Source organism: Protopterus annectens, chromosome 10.part0 (genome assembly GCF_019279795.1).
Source record: "Protopterus annectens isolate FY-2018-M chromosome 10.part0, PAN1.0, whole genome shotgun sequence".
NCBI classification, from domain to species: domain Eukaryota; kingdom Metazoa; phylum Chordata; order Ceratodontiformes; family Protopteridae; genus Protopterus; species Protopterus annectens.
In genome coordinates, this window is record NC_056744.1 from 334,600,849 (window position 1) to 334,619,227 (window position 18,379).

Sequence of the window (18,379 nt, forward strand, 5' to 3'; positions counted from 1 at the left end):
CATATGCTATTTGGCGGGAGGGACCAGGGTTACTGAAGTAGCATTAGATCCTAGGAGGCAAAGAATCAGTCTTGCTAGTGGTTTCTGACAGCAATGAACTTCTAAGGTCAATTTTTGAAGGATGGCATTCCTGTTCTGTGGTAGTCTTGCTATTTGGCACTTCATATCCAGGCGCACTCCTTTAAACTCTACTGTCTGAACAGGGAGGAACTTGGACGAGTCAAAATTCACGGTGATACCTATTTCATCGCAATGCTAGAGCAAGGAGTCCCTGGTGTGGATGAGAAGATTCCTAGTGGGGGTAGTGATGAATCAACCATCCATGTATAGGAACACTTCAAACCCTCGCAGCCTGTGATGAGTTGCAACCATTACCATACACCTCAACTATTGTGGAGCTGTGGTGAGACCAAAGGAAAGGGCTCAGTTAGAAATGACTGGCTCCCAGCTGGAAACAAAGAAACCTTCGGTAGCATTTGCCCATCTTTAACAGGTACAATGCATCTTGAAGGTCTATCAAGCACATCCATTCGTCCTTTCTCAGTAGTGGTAGAATGGACTGTACTGTGACCATCAGGAACTTCACCTGTTTGTCATTCTAAATTTAGATGGATGAGTTACCCATTCATGTTTGGCACCAAAAAAAACCCTCAAACAAGTTCCACATAGATGTTCACCTGGTGGAACCTAACCTGGATGACTAAATTGTCTAGCAGCTTTTCTCACTTCTAGAAGTGCTGCTTTTTTATGGGAGGATAGAGCACTGTAGATTTTTCTTGAAGGTGGGTGGTAAGACAGAAAGGGAATGGAGTAGCCTCTGGTTACCCTCTTCTGCACCCATGTGTCTTGAGTGATGGATGTCCAGGCCTGTGGCTACAGAGATAAGCACCTGACTGCCACACTCCATTCTCTGAGAAAGGACCCAAGAAGCCCTGATTTTGAGGACCACATCACAGGGGTGACAATCACCAGTAGAATTTTCCCCTCTGCCTGGTCTACTTCCAGAAGCATTAGGGTAGAACCCATGAGATTTAATGAACCACAGCTTCTTCCCCCCTCTCTAGCTCCTAGAGAAAGACCTCTTGGGGAGGGGTTCGAAAACCATGTTCCTAAGGCAGAAAAGATTTTCCCATCTTGCTCACTTCTGGACAGCATCTCTAACTTTAGCCCTAGTGTCAAATCTTTAAAAGAGGTAATGACAAACGATGTCTTGCAGCCTATCCAAGCATATCGCCTTATGCTAATGCCAGTGCCTGCAACTCTCATAGTACCCTCAGTCATGATGGAAATGAGGCACATCAAGATGCTCAAGAGAGACTGAAGGGTAGCCGACTACAAATCCACAGTTTTCTTGTTCTCTGCAGAAATGGACCCAGAAATAGATTTGAAGTGCTCTTTTATCAAAACCCTCTGAAAACATGTCACATGTTCCAGGTAGTTCCGTACCCACAAGTACTAAGTTTGCTAAAGTATAAACCCACTTCCAAAATCTGTCACATGCCTTTACAGTCTGTTAGGTGGGTGGGCAGAAGACCTTTCTTCAGCAAGTGCCTTTTTGGTATCTTTTGCTACCACCATGGAATGAATGGTGGGACCCTTGTTCCAATGCAGGTGATCTTTGGGCAATACTAAGAATTTATCTGGCTTGCATGGGACAGGTTCAGCCACATACAGTTCCTTCCATGCCTGCTTCGAGATTTGATCAACCATCTCATCTACAGGAGGGACAACCCAAAAAGTAGCTGAGCCAGTCCTAAAAGACTCGAGAAAGACTGAGTTCTCCTGGAAGGAGGCTTTGGAGGGCCACCCCCTTTTCTGTCTCAACAGTTTGAGAATCTCTCTGAACAAGATGTCATCAAAGGGGGGATCTGGGGGACCCTTCCCCTTCATAAAACTCAATGTCTTTGGTTAATGACTTTTGGGGAGGTGACATGCTTCCTCTTGCATGCATGCTTCTGAGGAGCTTCTACAGCAAGATGGTCTGGAGAAGACTGAAGAGTAATGGGAGTCCTGAAGACTGACCATCTCAAGGCCAGATGCAGCCATCTGTCCTGATGGGATAGGATGAGTAGGATCTGGAGACAAGGGCATTCTATGAGGGATGGACAGAGTCAAGTGTGGAAGAGAAGTCCACTCAACAGAAAGGGAAAACACTCTCTCAAAGGCTTTGAAAGCTGAAGCCAAACGAGGAGCTGAGCCAAAGCTTCCACTCCAGACTGATACCAGTATCTGTCAGAGCCAGGCTCCGAATCCAACGCTGACAATGAGCTATCAAATGCCAAGGCTTCAAGAGGAAGGGACGGCTCCAAAAACTTCAGAGTTGATCCTGTTCCCCCGGGATGTGGCACAGACACTTCGGCCCAGAGATCACTCCACATTATAGCCACTAAGAACCAGTTGGATCAAACAAGCTGCCAAAAGTGAGAGAGACAACCAGGTCCTTGGATCAGAAAAACTTTGGGTAAAACTCTGGTCCACAAGCTCCAAATTAGAGGAGCAGACTGGGGTAGTAGCAGAAAGTGATGAGGGGAAGGGCCTATGCTCATGGGTCCAACAATGCCCACAAACTGAATCTTGGTCCTGAGGAACTTCATTATTCTATCCCAGTCAGCTTCACTTAGACTCCTGGTACTGATTAGAGGGATGAGGGTCTGGTCGAGGAAACCTGGAAGATCTGTGAAAGGTCCTTTACTGCAAGGAGAAAAATGCAGTCTGGCTGAAAGGGGCTACAGAGGGTATCTAAACTGCAGTAACTGAAGTGTATTGGATCCAACAACTATTAGATCTGAAGATTTCGATAGTTTCAACACCAGACCTGAAGAACCAGATGAAGAACAGTCTGGAGATAGCTTCTTGGACTCTCTTGATTTCTCTTTTAGTCCTCACCACTTTTTTTTGACACTGGAATAAGCTCCAGAAGGACAAGGATGAGGGAGGAAGGAAGGAATCTCCCATAGGGGCATGGAGAAATCCCTTCGAAACAACCTTGTTCCTGCACTCCGTAATGGCTTGAGAAACAAAAGCAATGCAGCTGGGGCACTATTCACCCAGATGGGTATCTCCAAGACAGTACACATATTTAGTGAGCAAATCCAAATTCAGGATCTTGTGACTACATGTCACACACTTGTTGAAGCCGGAAAGTTGATTGGCCATCCTGCAAAAAATACCAGTAAACAGCAAATGCCATAAAAATCTCCAAAAAACAAAGCTAGAAAAAAACTATGATAACCACCTCCATTACTAACTCTAAAGGTTGAGACAGTGCATCAAAGGTTGTTTGTCTTTTCGGATTTTCCTGGTTAGGGATCACCACAGCTGAACACTGGTCTGCTAATGATTGGCAGTCGATTTTTATGGTGCCAAGTTGCCAGCCCGATGCCCAACCTTCAGCGAAGGCACGCCCATTCATGCATGTCTTTCGGAGGCCACTTGACTGCAGGGAGGACATGCAGACTCCACACAGAAGGCACTCCAGCAGAGAATCGAAAAGGAGAACCTCTTGCTATGAGGCAACAATGCTACCGCTGTACCACCGCGGAGAGTGCATCAAAGGTGCAAGAGAAAAAATTGATGAGAAGTAACTAACTTCTAAAAGTCAACTTTTTAAAGTACTGAACCTGTACAGAGTGACATCATCTAAGTAGGGAAAGGAATACAAATCCTAAAAGATATTAAAACACTTCAAAAAAAGACTTTCACTTACACAGAGCCTGAGCAATGGAGACCACATCTGTATAAAAAAAAGCGGCAAAACAGATCTGAAGTAACATCATGGGTAGGAGGGGATTGTGGGTAAAGGGAGGAGTCTGAGCTTTGGATCCAAAGTCTGGAGTGGCCAAAGTCAGATCCAGGTGGGATCCAAATACACAACCATTGAGGAACAGATGGAAGAGGCAACATCAGACCTAATTTTAGTAGGACATAGATGCTCCAAAAATGTAGAATACTCAATATTATAGGCATGTTCTGGCAAAATTCACTTTTAAAGCCAAGTGTGTGTGTGTGTGTGTGTGTGTGTGTGTGTGTGTATGTATATATATATATATATATATATATATATGTATATATGTATATATATATATATATATATATATATATATATATATATATATATACACATATATATATATATATATATATATATATATACACACACACACACACACATGTATGTTTTTTTTTTTAAATCCCTGCATATTACATGATCCTACTGAAAAGGAAGATAGTGTCCTTGGCTTTAGTCTCTTAAGATGGCACCTTTTTCTTAATCACACTTCTTTTTTTTTTCTTCTAGATTAGTGCAGCTGGAAAAACAGATTTGCCCTATGCAACTTTCTATCAAAATGAAGTCACCAACATGGACTCTGTGTGTACTGCTATGTTTACTGCTGCTTTCAGAATGCAAACTGGGATACTCTAAAAAAAGCAACATACCCCACAGAAGATATGCCAGGTCATCTGATGGCGATGACAAGAAGTGTATGTACACATTTTTAGTGCCACAACAGAAAATAACTGGGCCCATTTGTATAAACTCTAAAGGACCAGATGTAGATACAGAGCAAATCACTAGGATGGATTTGGAAAATCTTAAGGAAGTACTTTCTAAACAGAAAAGGGAAATTGATACCTTGCAGCTGGTAGTGGACATTGACGGAAATATTGTGAATGAGGTTAAGTTGCTACGGAAAGAGTCTAGAAACATGAACTCTCGTGTCACACAGCTTTACATGCAGCTACTTCATGAAATAATACGGAAGAGAGACAATGCACTAGAGGTATCCCAATTGGAGAACAAAATGCTCAATGTGACAGTAGAGATGATGAAAATGTCAACAAGGTACAGGGAGCTGCAAATAAAGTATGCTGCGTTGACTAGCCTAGTCAACAACCAGTCCGTGCTGATTAACATGCTGGAAGACCAATGTTTGCGTATCTTCTCGAGAAGGGATCCTCAAGGGTCACCACCACTTGTTCAAGTTGTGCCACAGCACATTCCTCTCAATCAACAGTACACAAGTCTTTTAGGTGAAAATGAGATTCCAAGATATACTGACTATCCGAGAGACAGAGAAGTACGACAACCACCACTCCCACCCCCACCAGCTCCGGAGCCTTCCTCAACAAGCAACCCAATAAGAGGACTACCTGTAACATCCAGCACTGAAGGTAAGTTGCAATGTTCATCTCTGAAGGTAAGAAGGTATGTCACAATGCTTATGTCCACTCTCCAAAGTCAAGTCACAGTGCCCATGTACCCTCACTGTATAATGGCTTTCAACTCTCTCTGATTCTGCATCATACATTTGTCCTGCAATTTGTAAAATACCTGATTTTTCTGGTACATCACTGAGGATTATAGTCAGTCAACCAGATTCATACTTCTTTACATAATGTATGTTGATGCAGTATCTGCATTAACTAAGTGAATTGGAGAAATAGTTACAAACTGTCCCAGATTTTTTCCCTCACCCTTATTATTTTTGGTTTTGTCTCAGGTTCTTGAGGAAAGAATTTGAGAGCTATATTCTGCAGACAGAATCGGTCCCATCACAAAAGCACATGGATAGCAACACATTCTGATAATACAGGCATCAGAAATAAAACAGAAGATTTGAATGTGTGTACTACAGGGTGCGATCTGCCAGTTTATACAATGTCCTTAGTGCAGACTAAAATATGCTCCATGAAGTCTGGTGTTGCCAGTCAGATATTTTATGAGAAAGCATAATATGAAGACAGTTTAGTGCGGTTACTTTATGTTTGCTGCCATGATACAAGGCTCACAAAAGTGTATGGCAAACAACCCAACATGACAAATGTAAATATGTAAACACATGCACTGAAATTTGGAAAATATTTTGCTAATTCTTTAGGTAAACTTCAGTTGACCCAAATGTGGGCAAATTCTACACAAAGAGTCAGAACAAGTCCTGGATAACTACTACATTCTACTCACTTCTTTATTACATTGCTATCCCCCCAACCCAATATATGGGTACAGAGAAATGCCAAACTCTATAATACACTCCAAAATATTCTTGGCATGTCATCACACCCAAAAAGTTTTCCCACCAATAAAAACAAAGCTAAATAACGAATGGCAGTCTCTTTCAGAGGAGGTTTACTTGCTGGCATATGATCCACAGGGAACTATTCCAATTCCACATTAGTTTTTTCCTGCAAAGATGGAGGAGGGGACATGAACAGAAACAGAAGGAATGAACAACATTGATCTATAAGCGCCCAACGGATGAACTACTAGTTAAAATGCATTAAAACTGGAGTTATAGTAAATGCCTACATGATGGCAATTTTCTTTAAAGGCTAACCTGACCAGCAAATCCAGGAGATATTCAGGAAGTTCCAAGCATTATGACCAAGGAATGTAGTCTGACCAGGAAAGTCATGGATTACAGACCTGCCAAATCCTGCTCTAGACTTACTCAGGACCATACCTCTCAACTGTACAGATATTTGCAGAATGTCCAGATTTTTTCCTCATATTTTTGGTCTGGTTCCTCATAAAAAATGTGTTTTTTGACAAATCACTGGGATGACATAAGGATTAAAGTCACTACATAATGACATGCACTTGAGTTGCAGAATTCATATTCTTCATAAAAAAGCATGCCAACACAAGTTCTGTTATTCTAGCAACTTTCCAAGTAGGATAATAAGAGCAATATTTAAAATGTGTCCCTATTTTGGGGCCTTTGTCCCCCCTTTATGTCAAGCTTTGTCCAGGATTTCTTGCACAAAGAGGTGGAGAAGATGCTCAGGACACCTAGGCTACAATCAAATGTAGAAGTTATGGAATACACAGCAGCTAAAAATCTGAAAGACCCCACCAAAAATAGCAGCAAATGTCATACCCCTGGCAGTCTGCAGTTTCACAGAACATGCTTAATATTTGCATCTGATTTGGTAACAAGGCAAGACAACATGACAGCTAGAGAGAGACCATCCGCTTCACAGAAGGACTTCCCCTGTGAAGCAGATGACAGATGTTTTATTAATTTAAGAGGAGCCAAAGTACACAAGTTAATATGCCTACCAGTTTTAACATCTTCGTGTATTAAAACGCACAGAACTCCTAGCATCTTATGAAAGCCCTTGGTTACATGATGAATAAAATGTTGCTGACCATTTGTGTGTAATTAGTGGTTGCTGAGATACTGTAAATTGTTTACAAAGTATTACAAATGTAATAGCTACTGTGTTTACTATGACTTATAAAATTCAGTTTAAGACCTAGAACTTAAAAAAAAATACTACCACTATAAAAATAGTTTGTGCTAAAGAGTTTGGCATTTATACTTATTTCATAACCCCTATGATTCCAGAAATATGAACTTTTGTTTGAAATATGAGGATATAATCTGAGCCTGTGAAAAGGCTTAGGCTCCGCCCACTGGAAGTTATAGTGCAAACTGCCTGAGCTCCACTGGAGGGAATGAGTTAAATAAACTAGAAAGAAAAAGGGAAATCCTCACATGAACACATGGAGATGACTTGGCACAGAAAGAAAGCACTCCATTCAAAACCCAAACCAGAAAACCAAGATCTGTGAGGCAGCAATACCAACCAACGCACAACTGTGCTACTCCTGAATCAGACTGAGTGTATCTAGTCCGTCTCTCCAAGTTCTTGATAAAAGCACTGTGGATTCTGGTCCAAAACTTCAGCAAATTAACGTTTGCTATGAATGCAAAACAGATCACCATCAATTTAATTTTAAGAAGAAGAAAATATCTGAACGTGTGCAGACAGCGCTCACATTCAAACTGCGTGACAATATGCACTGTGTGCGCCAGCAATAGATTCATGCCTATACGATAACTTTATAACTGCAGATCCATGAACAATACAAAAACACACATAAGCATGACTATCCTGCAGAAGGGCAAGATCCTGAAGCCACCTACTGACTTATGTACTAGAAATTCTCTTCAGATACTCGCATTTATCTACAGGACACCTAAAGGGCAAGTAGTTTCCAAATCATTTTAATACCAAGACCACTGCAGACATTTTTCACAGTGATCTGCATCTTCATTTAAAAAGTTACCAGAGACCCCAGGTAAATTCAGATGCATCTATTGCTAAGACCACACTCCATTGTGAGAGCAGGAAGGATTATCTTGAGTTTCTAGAACACCATTCATCCACTTAAGTTCTTTTACTAAAGTGGGCATCATTGGAATCGCCTTTGTCAGTTATCTAACACCAGGCTCAAGAAATTCTACAGCAAGCAATGAATTCTATTTTTATGTGAACCTTAGTCGGCTGAATAATCAATATGCCAGCTGCATTATCAACAAACATCACTGTCAAAGACAATGCTGAGAAATTGATCTGGAACACTGCATAACCCAGGTCAGAAAATACGTCCTATGTGATGTGCTCTGGCTTACTTCCCTAATCAATGCTATTAATTAATAGGTCATGTAAAGAAGTTATGATCTTTGTTCACTGCTGCCTCAAAACTAATATACATGACATATCTGGCCTTAAGCACTTGCATACAACAAAAGAACATAGCTGCCTTGGGACAGGAGCTAAACCAGCTACAGCCAAAGGTCCACACTAAACAACTGTAGAGCAGGTTTTAAAACTGCCTTCCTAAGAAGACACCTACCTCACTCCTAAGCCCATTGTCAGGTTATTAATAGTGGTTATAAACTGGTTGAAACTACAGCATTCACAGAGAGAATTTCCAGAAAACACCAATAGCAATTAGTGCCACATATGCCTTTTTGATTCTACAGTAGCTCACTGCCACCAGCCAAACCAGTCTTGCAAATGAAGAACAAAGTTACTGCACCACTCTTAAAAATGAGCCCGTCATCATATATCTTCTGGTACTTTAAATAGTTTTCCTCCTCATCTTCTCATAGGTTCATAGAGTACTAGCCTAACGACCCTGGGCCCAATCCAAGCCTAGTCCAATAGTGTTCCCAGTCATCTGGCTTACCAGACGTTAGTTCCCTGTACCCATATCTAGCAATGCAATTGAAGTGATCCCCGAGGTGAATTTCCTACTTCCCATCCACTCAAGATTTCTCTTGAAGAGGGCCAGTAAGGTATGCTGCTTGACGTGAATGGGAAGTTTCTTTCAGAGTACTGGATGTCTTTGGGTTAGGAACCTATCCCTCCAGCAGGTTCTGTTTAATGTGGTGATAAGGCTGAGGTTTTCGGAGCGAGTAGCATGGAGGGATTGGGATTTTTTCAGATGAAGCACGTCTAGCAAAACTGGGTCACACATGGCTCTGTATGTCAAGCAGAGATCACCTCTAAGTAGGCAAAATGAGACTGAGTAAAGTTTAAGTTTTTTAAGTCTATCTGCATAAGGCACATGTTTGAGTCCTAAGATCCTCTTAGTGAGGAATTTCTGTGGCCTCTGCAGTCATTGGAGGTGTCTAGTGAGGTACATGCCAAATGGGTCATTGTACTTTATAATGGGTCTGATGAAGGACGAGTAGAGTGTGATAACTACTTCTCATCACAAAAGGTTTCTCATCCAGGGAAAAAGATGTGCCATGTATAAGGGCGTCCTAACTACAGTGGCGACGTGATTGTCGAAGGAGAGGTTGCTATCTACCTGTATCCCTAGATCCCTTATAACACCTTCAGAGTTAAGTGGGTTCCCCTCGATATGGTAGTTTGTGGGCACTGTTTTTTCCCAAAGGGAAGGATGATGCATATTTTGGCATTGAGCCTAAGGCCACAGCTTTGGCACCAGACATTTGTCTCAGTTAGGCCTTTTTGTAGGATGTTCACATCAGCTTGAGAATCAATAATAGCTCCCAGTTTGCAGTCATCTGCGAATTTGGTTAACCAGAGTCCCTTGGTGTTGGCTTGAATTTCAGAGAAGTAGAAACCAAACAGGAGAGGATCCAGAACTGATCCTTGTGGGACTCCACTTGCAACTGCCTGGTATGTAGATTTGGAGTCAGCTACTTTCACCGTGTGGGTTCTGAGAAAGCCAGTTGGCAACCCATCTAGTGATAATGTCCAGATTTGTGAGCCTATCAATAATTCCAGAGTGTGGGATGGTGTCAAAGGCTTTGGCCAGATCGAAGCAGGCCATGTGAACAGCCTTGTCCTCATCCACCGCTCTGGTGACAGCTTAAAAGAAGTCTATCAGACTGAGAAGACATGATCTGCCTTTCACAAATCCAAACTGCATGGGGTCCAGGGTTTGAAGGTTCCCTATGTCCTTATTTATAAGATCCGTAATAGTACATTCCATAGCCTTAAAGATCAGGTTCGTCAAGCTGATGGGGTGGAAGTTTCCAAGGTCAGTAGTCTCACCCCCTTTGTGGAGTGGGATGACTGTAGCAGTGCGCCATTCAGTGGGAACAAAGCCAGAACTGAGGCTGTAGTTGAACAGGGCACTCAGGTGTGGTGCCAGTTCTTTTTGTAACTCGTGTAGGACACAACCCGGTATATTATCTGGTCCCATGGAGGCTGTATTCTTAGCTTTGGTCAGTGTGGTTTCTACTTATGCAGTCATGATAATAGGGATTTGGTATTCCTCGGGTATGTGGATGGGCCCTTTGGGGGGGTAAGGGGGGGGTAAAGTCTGCACTAAACCTGTCTGCCAAGATATTGGCAATATTAGTTGGTTCAGTATAAGTGGTGCCATTGTGCTGTAGCTCAGAGCAAATCTGCATATTATTATGCAGATTCTTGACATAACTAAAGAAAGCCTTGTGGTTGTCCTTAGTATCTGTAGCAATTTTGCTTTCGTAACTAGCTTTTGAGGATCTGATGAGGGATCTCAGTTTTTTACTGAGCTTTCCAAGGGAATTGTTCCAGTCACTGGACTTTGTCCTTTTCTGCAACAGTTTTTTCCTTCTATTGTACAGTTTGTTAATGGCAGGGGTTCACCAGATTGGCTTCCTTTTTTTTTTTTCTCCTCAAGAAGAGAGCATCTTGGTTCTGTTTGGTATGTGGCCCTATCTATGCAATTGTGCAAGTGCTCATGCAGTGCCTTGGTGTATGATTCAGCAGCCATACTCCCCATTTCTATGGATGATGTAAAGCTTGCCACTTCTGTCCTTAGAAGCTCAAAATTAGCTTTGGAGAGGTTTTTCACTGTGGTATCCTTTTTTGGGGGTGGGGGCAGGATTTGGATATCAATGGTGATTAACTTGTGGTCGGATCTAACCAGGGAGGGGTTTATCATAGGAGTAGGGCACCAGTCCTCCATGTTTGTAATGACTAGGTCAAGAATGTTATTTCCCTAGTGGGGGTGAGGATGAGTTGGTCCCAGGCACTGGAGTTGATGAATTCCAGGAAACGTTCAGCAAAAGAGTTGGAGCAGGAGCAGTTGTTCCAACTAATGGAGGGGTAGTTAAAGTCTCCCAGTTTAAGGCTAAAGGATAATAAAGTATAAGGCTGAGGATAATCTCTCTGAGATGTGGGTGCCATGATAAAATTCAACACTTCAGTGCCATTTTTCTATGGCACAGAGAGATGAAGGTCTGACTATGTCCCAAGCAATCAAAGTTCAACGTGCAGCTTGTGTTGGAACATCCCGGCAGAGAAGGATGGGAGTAAGTGGCTCATGCTACTATGCCCATCTTGGGGGTAGGGAAATGGCTGCTTTAGTCAACTGCTCCCGTACAAGGCAGCTTGCACAACAACAAAGGCTATACAGTACCAGAGAACATGGCCTGGCATTCCAATTTTATGTCAGAATCCCATATAAGGCATATGTGTACACACACACACACACACACACACACACACACACACACACACACACACACAAGGAAGCACAAGAACATAGCACATGGAGGGCAAATAATTCAAGAGAGATCCGAGTGCTTACATCGTTCAGTGGGAGGAGTGCAGGACTTGACCACAAAACCAACCCCTGACTGGGAAGGAAGGACTGATCGTCAGTAAGCAATAATGGAGGAGGAGAATAGAAATGCTCATTACTTCAGCACCATTATCCTCACGCACACACATTCAGTAATTAAGTTTTGGCATAAAAAAAGAGGTGATACATTCTGCGAATTAAACATAAGCAGAGATATGTGACTGCAAAGAAAAAATATATAAATGTTTTGAACAGCTTTCAAAAACACTAATTGGTTATCCCACTAACTTTACCTACAGAATTACTAAAAGTTGACAAACATCGCCCATAAAGTGCCCAATATAAGCAGGAAAACTAACTAGAAATGAACTCTGTGATGAAAGGTAGACAACAGCCTTTAAGCAGACACTGAATTCTCAGAACAGTCTCACCTGAGCTCTGGAAGGGCATCCTGGGATACGTCAACATGGGAGGATTTAACATCAGCACAGATTGTTTTTAAACTCTGCTTTGCCCTCCCTCAGCAGGTTTAAAGATTCCTGCCTCCTTTCTGTGAGCTCCAAATTCTAATGCCAAACTGCACATAGTTTAAAAATTTCCCAGCTAAATGCAGTAACACATTTAGAAACAGGAAGCAGCTGGTAAGTAGAAAAGCCCCACAAGTATCGGTGCGTATTCAGCTGTGTGTGAACATAACTGCTTTTCCAGTTGCAGTTCTTGTACTACTTTACTACAGCTTTTTGGTAAGACGCTTGCAGTTTCCACATTTTCCACGTAGTTTTTACATAATTTTCATTTTCACTGTACATTCACAGAAAAAAAGCTGCAGGTTTTACACGTTCTTTTTACATTTCTCATCCTTGTTGCATCACTACTGAAAAAAATGACTGCACGTTTTGTACATCTTACAGCTGCACAATCTTCAGCGTCAGAAAGACGTTTCTACAAAGAACTGCAACAGATGCAGTATTTGCAAATGTAAAAAGCAGCACTCAGTCTTGGTCATTCACTGTGCTTCCAGAAGCACTCCAGCATATAAACTTCACGGATTCATTTGGTAGATTTTTAACAATTGCATAATCATTTCACCGAGGCACTATGTTGGTCATATTCTCTCTGCTCCTGGCTTGCCAACAGGTATCCCAAGGATCCCTACTAAATTTTTTTCAGGCTTCCTTAATCTCTCCTCTTCCATTTCTTCCATAAATATGACCTTGCATAACATTACACTTGCTTAAGGGCAGAAAGAAACAATAATCTCATCTATTCTGCTTTTTTTAAAAGCTTTAAGATTCAACCTCTGCTCCAGCCATACCGTTTTCCATTCAGTCTAATGCCTCTGCATATTTCATCTCCAGCTGCCCATTCCAGAACTCTACAATCCTCTGTGCGATAAAGCATTTCTGGACATCCACAAAGCAATGTCTCAACAAACTGCTACATCTGTCGCCCACTGTCAGCCTTGTCCTGCCTGCTCAGTATGATCTCTTCATATCTCCTTGACACGATCTTGTCCTCATATCTCTTCTGGTGTCAAGTGGTATGTCTAGTTCCTATAGCCTTTGTCCATATTCTATAATTCCGTACCGCCTCTGGATTTCTTTATGATGCTCTGTCCCCCCTGCCCCACCCCCCAGCAAATTGCACCCATTAGTCAAGATGTGGTCTGACCAAGTCCCTTAGAGTGGGATCACCATCTGTTTTCTGGAATCTGTACCACAGCTTTGCTTTGGAGGTCATTGCCCTGACACTTAGCTCATGGTGGTCCGTTCCTGGTGTGATTAACACCCCCTGTTTTTTTTTCCCTCTACTGCTTTGCTCTCAGTTCCACTACCTCAGCTGACCCTTCACACCACAGCTGTCGTGGCCTAAGTGTAGGACTTTACATTTGTTTGGACTGTCACCTTTCTGGCCACTTTTCAGTCTTTCCAAGTCCTTCTTTAAATTTGTCACCCTCAATCCTCCACTGCATAAACTTTGTCTCATCAGCAAACAGGCTGATACTGTCCCATGTCTCCTCAGACACAAGGCATAGAGTATTGCACCAACTTGACAGGCACAAGTAATATTCATTAGTCACTCCTGATTCTAGACATTGCCCTCACCATGGTTCCTCAGTCTTCATTTTATCCCATCCCTACCATTTTCTATCAGCCTCCTGTGCGAGAGCAAAAGGCCCAGTCAAAATCTGAGTAGACTATAAAAAGAAGTTATATCTTACCATAACGTTCCATCTGTGTTGTTCATCTTCTTTCATTCATCACTGATGGGTTCGGTTCCGAGCCCTCGGAACAGAGTTGGCCTTTTTACCAATCTCACAGCAGCCAAAAAACTCTCAAGCTAAGTCTACCCAGAATACCCTTCTCCCTGTTACCTCAGATCGAGTTTGCTAGAGGAAAGGAAGTAAAGCCGAGGCCACTTCTGCGCAACTACCCTAGGGCACCACTTAGACTCAAAGCATCCCCCGGAGCCTTTGGAGGGGGAAGAAGGGTGGGAAGTGATGAATGAAAGAAGATGAACAACACAAATCGAACGTTACAGTAAGACATAACTTCTTTATCTGATGTTGTTCATCTTCTTTCCATTCATCACTGATGGGACAGAATCCCAAGCTACCTTGAGGTCCATGGGCGGCACTTATGGAAGAACATTCCTGAGTACCACTGAGCTAAAGGCAGCTCTCCCTCTGGTGACAAAGTCCAATTTGTAATGACTGATAAAGGTATGAGGCTTAGCCCGATTAGCTGCTGCACAGATGTCATCCATGGAAGCCCTGGAATGGAAAGCTACAGACGTTGCCATAGATCTCGTGGAGTGAGCTTTAACTTTTGGCATAGGATCATTACTGAGGGAATAGATTAAACGTATGCAGTCCCTTTGTCATTTCGATAATGTAACCTTAGAAACAGCCTCTCCCATTCTGGGCCCAGAACAGGAGATGAAAAGCTGTTCAGATTTACAGATGGGTTTGATCCTGTTTAGATAAAATTTCAATTGTCTATGTATGTCTAAAGAGTGAAGGCAGTACTCTCCTCTATTGGCAAAATTTGGAAAGAACACTGGTAGGTCAATGGTCTGGTTTATGGAGAATTCAGAAACAGCTTTGGGAAGAAAGGATGGATTTGTCCAAAGTGATATACTATCTTTATGAAACGATTTAAAGATGAATGCAACACTGTGTAGTGACATCAATAACTTTGCCTCCTATAGAACAAATGATCTTCCAGGATATGGTAACAGACACCAGGGAATCGACATATAATCCATTCATGTTCTACTTTTGCAGGATAGAATTCGGGATGAATTTTATCATTATTAAAAATGAATCTTTGTTTTCTTCAAAATCAGTCACTCAGTCAGCCAGTGAATAAAATAAATACGTGGTCTGTCGCAAATGTTGCAGTACTTTAAAACCCGCATACCCAAAGCAATAGAGCGTGTCTTTTGATGTCCAAAAAATGTTTCACATTTAGAAATACTGTTGCAGCAGGCAATACCGATAACACGTTACAAATCTCTCTCGGCTTTTCGCCACAGCGGATCACCTTGTCCGCTCATGATTGGCAGTGGAGCAAAATAAAGTGGGAGGTTGGCATGATGGTTAAGATGTTTTACGTTGCAAAAACAAAGTGCAGGGTTTGAGTCTAACATGAGGTAGTTGGCTAGGCTTAAAATGACTCACAAGGGCAGTTAGCCCAGCAATAACCTGTGAACCTTAGATAGGGCCTCTTGATACACAATGCCTGCAGCTCAGACACTCCTCTGGCAGATGTGATGGCTACCAAGAACAAGGATTTCCAAGACAAAAACTTTAGGTCACACTTTGCAGTAGACTCAAAAGGTTTCAGAGTCAAAGACTGAAGGAATAGAGTGAGGTTTCATAGTTCCACGGGCTGTCTGACAGGAAGCCTGATATGAGAAGTCTCCTTGAGGAAAGCCTTGCAAATGCGTAAAGAGATTAAGAGGGGTGCCATCTATACCATTGTGGAAATTGCCTCCACATGCACTCGTACGGTAGAGGCAGAAGCTCTATTATCAAAAAACCTAGCCAAATATTGAAGCACTGCAGTAACTGGAGCCGAACACGGGTCTAGCATGTTATCCTTGGACCAGATGGAGAATCTGTTTCATTTGTCCTGGTATAGTCTTCTGGTGGATGGTTTATGAGGCCAGAATGATGCCTCGAACAGGCGAGGAGAGATTAGCTTGCCTGGCTACTAGTGGAAGTGGAGAAACCAAGCTGTCAGCTTGAAACTGGACAGATTTGGGTGACTCAACCCTTGGGGGTGAGTAATCAGATCTGGTAGAGGGTCCAGAATCCATGGCATGTATACTAGGTGAAGCCTAAGGAAGGGTAACCAAACTTGTCAAGTCCAGAATAGGGCTATGAGGATCACCTTGCATCTCAACCGAAGAGCTTTCTTTAGAAATTGTGGGATCAGAGGGATGGAGGGATATGCGTAAAGAAGTCCCATGGATCAGAGCGTCCCTTGGTGACTCCCCTTCCGGGGAAGGGAGAAATAGCTGCTGCACTTAATGTTTGATGGGGGAGGCAAAAAGATTGTAGCAGGGCTGGCCCCAGTGGCTGAAGATTACTGACACCACCTCGGGCTTGAGGGACCACTCGTGAGGCATGAGGATGCATCTGCTCAGCTTGTCTGCAATCACGGTGGAGCTCCCCAGGATATGCGTTGCTATTAGAAAGCAGTTGGAATATATCGCCCACTGCCACATTCTCATGGTCTCTCGACATAGGGGATAGGACTTGGTTCCTCCTTGCTTGTTGATATACCAGACCACTGACATATTGTCTGACTGAAATGCAATTGTCCCGGAAGGGAGAGCCAAATGGAAGGCCTGCAACCCTAACAGCACAACTCTCAGTTCCTGAACACTGACATGCAGGTGGGCCTCTGAGGTGAACCATGTGCCTTGGACAGTCTTTCCCTGGAAATGGCCCCTCCCCACCCGATCAGGGAAGCATCCATGGTCACAATGGCTGTGGGCTGAAAAGACTGAAATGGACGACTCAAAAGTTCTACATCTGGCCTCATCCACCAAAGCAGGTCCTGTTTGCAGGAGTTGGTTATTCACATCTGGTAACTTAGTGGGTGATAGTTTGGGAACCACTAACACAGAAGAAGCCATTGCAGAATCTGCATGTGTAGCTTTGCTAGAGCTACTATTGGGATTGGCACTGCCATAGAACCTAGGGCCTGACTAACATCCCTTGCAGAAACTGCTGTTTGTGAGAGCATCACCCAGAGGTGAAGCCTCAATTGATGTAGTTTGTAAATTGGGAGTGATACCAAACAGGACTGAGTACTGAACAGTGCTCCAATGAACTCTATTTGTTGTGTAAGGATAAGGTTTGATTTCTCCCAATGTATCGTTATTCCCAACAATTTTGCCAGCGAGAGAGTATAATGCAGTGCTGTTACCAGAAGATGCTTAGCGGGGGTGGTAAGGAGCCAGTCGTCCAGATATGGAAACACTCGGAATCCCTTTAATCTGAAGTGAGCTGCCATGCATTTTGTGAACACTCTGGGGGCTGCAGAGACACCGAATGGTAGGGCACGGAACTGATGATGACCGTCTCCTAGCGAAGCAGACTCCAGGAGTGTTTGTCCATCTTGATGTGGTAATATGCATCCTGGAGATCTATACAGCACATCCAATCACCTTTTCTTAAAAAGGGGAGAATGGACTGAACCGTGACCATCCAGAATTTGGTTTTGGGTGACAGACTTTGTTAAGCTGTTGAGATCCAAAATGGGTCTCCAGTCCCCTGTCTTTTTTGGCACCAAAAAATAATCTAGAGTAAAATCCGGATCCGTGCTGGTCTGGTGGGATGACTCTCTTGAGACAGCTTTAAAATCTCTGAAGCTGCTTCTTCCTTTTGACTGGGTGGAACGTTGGGAAATTTAGCTGACAAGAAAGGGGCATGGTGTAACCTCTGGTGATAATGCTCTGCACCCAACGATCGGTGGTGATGGATTGCCAAGCAGCTTGGTGCAGAGAGAAATGACCCCCGACTGTTTCCAGAGGTAAGCAATCGGGCTGCTCCTCAGCAGCACTGATAAGTCTGTCCAGAGAAGGAATCCCTGGAGCCCTGATTACAAGGACTCCCCTCTGCCTCTATAGGGGCATCTTCCAGAATTGTTACCACCCTCTGCCTCTGGGAGTATCACCACCACTTGCAGTATGGAAGGGACCCTGAGATTTCTTATGCCACATCTTCCCACTCCTCTGATTCCTGAAGTATGTATGTTGAGGGTTGGAAAACCGTATGCCTATCTTGCTCGCACCAGGCTAGATTGCACTTTACTTTGGAACGAAAAAGGGATGAAGCTTCGATGGCAGCATTCAGAAAGGAAGACCCGAAAGGGTCCGCGAGGTCACAAATGCTCATCCAGGCATGACGCCTCATAATGCCCAAATCTGCTGCGCTAACCACCCCTTCGGTTGCATGTGGCAGCAACCTCATGGACGAGTTGGATATTGATTCCAGGGTTGCGAGCTGCAAGGCCACTTTGTCCC

At 43.1% G+C, this 18,379-nt stretch overlaps 2 protein-coding genes across 2 annotated transcripts in view; one reads left to right on the plus strand and one right to left on the minus strand.

Annotated features, from left to right (window-relative positions):
* RALGPS2 (Ral GEF with PH domain and SH3 binding motif 2) overlaps positions 1-18,379 on the minus strand; it is a 2,773,917-nt gene that overhangs the window by 1,187,806 nt on the left and 1,567,732 nt on the right. The window lies entirely within an intron of this gene.
* The window catches only part of ANGPTL1 (angiopoietin like 1), a 282,278-nt gene that overhangs the window by 194,888 nt on the left and 69,011 nt on the right, over positions 1-18,379 (plus strand). Inside the window, exon 2 of the mRNA XM_044085224.1 lies at positions 4,298-5,172. Coding sequence (XP_043941159.1) covers positions 4,329-5,172 — 844 coding nt within the window. The 5' untranslated portion in view covers positions 4,298-4,328. The remainder of the gene's footprint in view (positions 1-4,297; positions 5,173-18,379) is intronic.